The 5,299-nt window shown below is 37.5% G+C and overlaps 1 protein-coding gene across 2 annotated transcripts; it reads right to left on the reverse strand.

Annotated features, from left to right (window-relative positions):
• Positions 1-1,108: 1,108 nt before the first annotated feature.
• On the reverse strand, positions 1,109-4,618 carry LOC102626518 (cationic amino acid transporter 7, chloroplastic). Of its 2 annotated transcripts, none has more exons than XM_006485396.4 (3): positions 3,470-4,608; positions 3,136-3,370; positions 1,109-1,843 (listed from the first exon to the last, which is right to left on the reverse strand). In XM_006485396.4, exons 1-3 carry the CDS (start codon positions 4,424-4,426, stop codon positions 1,275-1,277), a joined length of 1,761 nt encoding a protein of 586 aa, XP_006485459.1. In that variant the 5' UTR covers positions 4,427-4,608; the 3' UTR covers positions 1,109-1,274. The 2 variants fall into 2 exon arrangements, with proteins under 2 accessions (XP_006485459.1, XP_052295128.1); XM_052439168.1 differs by lacking the exon at positions 1,109-1,843 and adding an exon at positions 1,890-2,333 and having other exon boundaries at positions 3,470-4,618.
• Positions 4,619-5,299: the final 681 nt, after the last annotated feature.

Raw genomic sequence — 5,299 nt, forward strand, 5'->3', positions numbered from 1 at the left:
TGAGTCACGTACAGCGCATGTAGTGGGAGTATTATTATTATTATTATTATTATTAAGTTTCTGAATTGATTTATAATTATATATAGGTCAAAGTACAATCAAGCCCTATTTTTTTCTTTTTAAACAAAATGATCAGAACTTAGGATTCAAATCTCTCGTATAAAATAATAAAATATACATATATCCAATTGACAAAGTAAAAGTGGCTTTGACTATTTTGTACGTATTAAGAGGCCCCTATAATCTGAAAAAGAAAGGCAAGAATATATGTAGATGCTGATAAGCCAAAAATAAATAAATAAATAAATGGCAATTGACTGGTGAAGTAGACAGAAACGATTCAATTAGGATAAAAAGGCAAACGTGGAACAAACACGCTGGTCCATTACAAATTGTCCCCTTGTTTATTTACTCAACAGGATATTGATTGGTAGATAGATCATAATCTTTAGATGAGCCATGTTCTCGTTGTCTTTCCCTAGATTCTCATTTTCTTGTTTTTGCTTTTTTTTTTTTTCACTTTTGGTAATTCTCACTTTAATAATTTTATTTGTTAATGTCACCCAAATCATTATTTTATCAAATTCTAATAACTGTCAGTGGATATACATATACGCACTTATGTCAAATTTGTCCCCGTTAAATTATTTCTGATATTAACTAATAAAACAAGTTATTTAATTTTATAAATAGAATAAGTCTCTTCATTTAATAGGTTATTTTTAAAAAAAAAATTGATACCCAAACATCTTAAATCCCTTGAGATAACATCAAAAACTAATTCTTAATAATCAAAATGTGGTAGAACAATTAAAGTGCGTGGGACAAAAAAATTAAAATTATGGTTTAAAATAATTAGCTAATAAAGAGAAATTATGAATAAGACTAGTTGGAACATGATTAAATATTAAGAGGAATGAAAAGCTATGCATATTGGAATTGAAATGTTTCAATTCAGTCAAGCTTTTCTTCCATTAGCTATTGAGGTCAGAATTCTAGCTCATAACTAGTAGTTAATGGATGAATTGACCTAAAACAATTTTTTTTTAAAAAAAAGGATCAAACTCGTTCAAATAAAAAGAAAAAGGATCAAACTGAACACACTGCGCAGAGACAAACCATATACAAGTTGCTATTTCTGCAGTCTATTCTATATTCTCAATTCCTTATCACTTTTTTTTTTCCACCCCCTTCAACTTTTCTAAGTATCCATCAACCATACAAATGTAAGAAAACTCATTACAAAAAGGGAAAATGTAATAACATAAGAGACTTTACACTTTAAGACTTGGGTCCTCACTTTCTGCAGATTCCTTCGGACTTTCGCAACTCTTTTGACCAAAAGACCCGTCTTCTTCGGCATCAAAGCTAGCATGAACACTGTATAACAAATATACAAGCACCGCCAAAGCCGAAAAGAATCCGAATCTCACGTAGGATGGCCCGTCAAGTGACCCCAACAGAAATATGTTCAAGAAGATTGATATACAGGGTATCCATGGCATTAACGGGACACCCCAGAACTCTGGTTTTTTAGCTTGTGGAACCACGCAGTGAAATATCTGCAATACGGCAATTGCAACTATGGCAGAAGCTCCAAGCATGAAGGCTTTAGATTTGCAAGGCGGTACAAAATGCCATATGAGGGTGAATATGATAGAGGTGACCGAAAACAAGAATAGGAAGGATAAGGTAGGCTGTGGATTTGTAGTCCCTAAGTTGACATAACGTCTGTAAATAACGGCATTGGCCACCATATAGAAGACAAAGAGGGTCCCAATCGATACAAGGTTGAGAAGCACGGTCAGGTCAGTGAAAAGAGCAATAGCAGCAGTGAAGATTCCTGCAAAGAAAAGCATAATCACATATTATGAAAATGATTTAACAGATATATATATTTGTACATTAAACACCAGGCAGATTTTCAGATGGATGACGAAAAAGTCAATAGCAAATTAAAGGGTCCATAGGTGTTGAGATTACAACTCAGTGAAGAACTTTTCATTAAGTTTACAGGATAGATATGAACCAAATACATCCATGTCACAGCCCTTATCAACATTTAAAGGCAACTTTCTCTAATGACCTTGACTGACAAGCAAAAGGTCATTTTCGAAAGGATATAGACCAATCATACATTTATAACTAGGCATTTTACAACTTTAAGAACAAAAATGAATGGGGTTTAAATTGGGAAGGTCCTGAAATCAGCGAGAGCATTATGCTTTCCATGTGCCTTTCTAAGGATTCATGCATATCTGAACACCTTTTTTTCTCAAGATCACATGCCTAACCTACTTGCGAAAGCTTTCTAGCCGAAGATTGAATAAAAGCTGCAACAGTAAACATAAATTAATTTTCTAAGTAATATATTGCTGCAACACTTGTGAGCATTAGCGGGCAAAAGTGTTACTTTACAGAACATGCCAACCATTTTTCAGAAGACCAGTTCCTATCAATGAACAGAGAAATGTTTACCCTGATCATCAAGAACAAATCCAACCAGCAATAGATATTTCCTAGGAAAAATATTTAATTAACCTTCAAAAAAGAAAAGAAAAAAAACCACATTCAAGTACTATATGATATTAAGTTCCAATTATGAGAGCTCCAATTAATCATAATAATTTTTTCTTACCCTCGTATTGTACTATTATAGTTATTATTCTATTCAGGAATTTATTTCAATTTTGCTAAAAGAAAAAACACTTTACATCACTCTGAACTGAAACGGTTCTAGTAGGTCCCATCAATAAAGGCATAAAAGAACAGACTAGAAGCAATCCTCTAACATAATGACAATACCCACTCCACATCACACAGATCACACAACAATGATGTAAAAGACATTCTTGTAATTTTCTGCCAAAATAATTTTTAACCTCACCATTATTATCAACAACAATGAATATGTAAAACTTACAAATATTTTAAAATATTTTTTTGAAATATTAACTTTTTCTATTTATTTTATTAGTTTAGAGAAATGAAAATTTGAAAACGCTCTTGTTCGTTCTCCAAGAACAAACAAAATGTTGATTCTTCGATGCAGGAAGTACAACAATAAATAATTAGAAAAATACAAATAGCCAGGTGCAACCAGAAATCGCGTGTAGACAAAATAAAAAACAGTACCAAGAAAAGCGGAAGCGTTGACAGGCGTAGATGTCTTGGGGTGGACCCTAGCGAACCAAGCAGGGACCACGCTCGACCGTCCGATTACGCACATGTATCGAGCCTGTCCCAGCATAGCCACCAACAGCGACGTCAGAATCCCGAAGCTGGCCCCCACTCCTATCACGTTCGACACCCACTTCCAACCGTCCGATTTCCCGCTGAACGCCCCCGAAAACGGCGCCTCCGCATCGATCTGCGTGCTCCCCGCCACACCCAATCACTTCAAACTAATTATTTGAACCACTTAAAAAAAAAATTAAATAGAGACAATTCTAAAAATATTTTACACTACCATATCGTAAGGCATTAGCATGGACATGGAAGCAGCCATTAAGCAGTAGAGAACCGTAACGATTATAACGGAACCAGAAACGCCAATAGGGATATCTTTAACGGGGTTTTTAACTTCTTCGGCCATAGTAGAAACGGCGTCGTATCCGATATAACTTAAGTAAACCATCGCAGCTCCGTTAAACACACCCTTAGCTCCGTACGGGAAGAAACCGGACGGGTTTTTGGGGTCTCCCGGTTCGGTAAAGTTCTTTGGGTCACCTTTCCAGAACCCCATTAGTATTACGAACGCTATGAACAAAATGTGAAGCACCGTTAGAATCATATTCACCACCGAGCTCTCCCTTGTGCTATAACAGATGACGAAAGTGATGACCAAAACAACTGCGACGGCCAAGACGTCGATTTCGTTGAAGCCGTCGGGGAGCCCGTCTACTTTCAGCCTCCATTTAGCCGTCGGGACGCCGATCGCCGTGCCGAAATAAGAAGCGAAGCCGCGGGCGACCGCCGCGTTCGACATGACGTACTCCATAATGAGGTTCGAGCCGGTTAGGAACGCGGCGAACTCGCCGAAGGTGACGCGGAGGTAGCTGAAGGCGCCTCCCGCGACAGGCATGTCGACGGCAAACTCGGTGTAGCAGAAGGCGGAGAGGAGGGCGCAGAGGCCGGCAATTGCGTAGGAAATGACGATGGCTGGGCCGGCATTGAGGCGGCTGGCGTGGCCGGTGGTGACGAAGACGCCGGCGCCGACCATGCCACCGATGCCGAAGCAGACGAGATCGTACCAGCGGAGGGTTTTGCGCATGTCGGAACCGGACTTGGCCCGAACCCGGCTCATTTCTTCGTAGGAGGTGGAGACTGACAAGGCGCGGCGGGAGACCCGGGCCGGGGTGTGCGCCAGGGCCCTGAGGTAAGCGCTGCAACTTGAGAAAGAGGAATTACGAGGATGGGTCTCCATTGTTTTCCCCCTCTTTACTCAGTTGTATTTTTGCAGTATTTTGAAGAGAGGTGAGTGTGATTTTTATAGAGGGGCTGACAATGGACGGCGAATAAAGCCAAGGGTGGTCAGTGGCACTACGGTGAAAAAAAATTCTAAAGAAAAAAATTATTGCAAAATTTCTTCGGTCGACTCTCATGACTTAATGGTATACTTTAATGCTGATGCCTGTGCTCTGATTGCTTGTATATTCTGGATAATATCTTTAACAAATGTTATTATTATAGAATATCAAGAGGTTACTTGTCCCCACAAAATCTCCATTAAATCATTTGGATTTTATTGTACAGTTTTTTTTAGCTAACATCTAATCTGGCATTTTTTATATATTACGTGGCATGTATGTATTAGGTAATTAAATTAAGTAATAAATAGTATTATTATTATTGAATATAAATATTTATTGTTATTCAAACAAAAAAAAAGAAAAATTGACGACCTCGTAACCTTTAGATTCCTTTTTAAATTTTTTCAGTTTTACAATTAATTAAAAGTTGTTTGATTCGAGTACCCACGCTTTTCCTCTTCCGCTAAAAAACCTAAAACCCAATGTTTAATTGTGGCATATAGTAAGCAAGCACATTGTTAATTCGTTAGGTTGAGCAAACTTTTCGTTTCCTTAAAACAAGAGAATTCTACGAGGCAATGAGGCACGCACATCGCCAACCAACTTCGGACCTGATTTTCCTGTTTTGCGAGTGCATCTATAAATCATCAATTAATTATCATAATTACAATTTATGAAATATAGTATAATTACGCACGAGACAACCAAGGGCTTGTTTGTCATAATTACTTTCTATAACATTTAACAAAACGAATTTTTTAAAAAAA

Source organism: Citrus sinensis, chromosome 4 (assembly GCF_022201045.2).
Source record: "Citrus sinensis cultivar Valencia sweet orange chromosome 4, DVS_A1.0, whole genome shotgun sequence".
Classification (NCBI taxonomy): domain Eukaryota; kingdom Viridiplantae; phylum Streptophyta; class Magnoliopsida; order Sapindales; family Rutaceae; genus Citrus; species Citrus sinensis.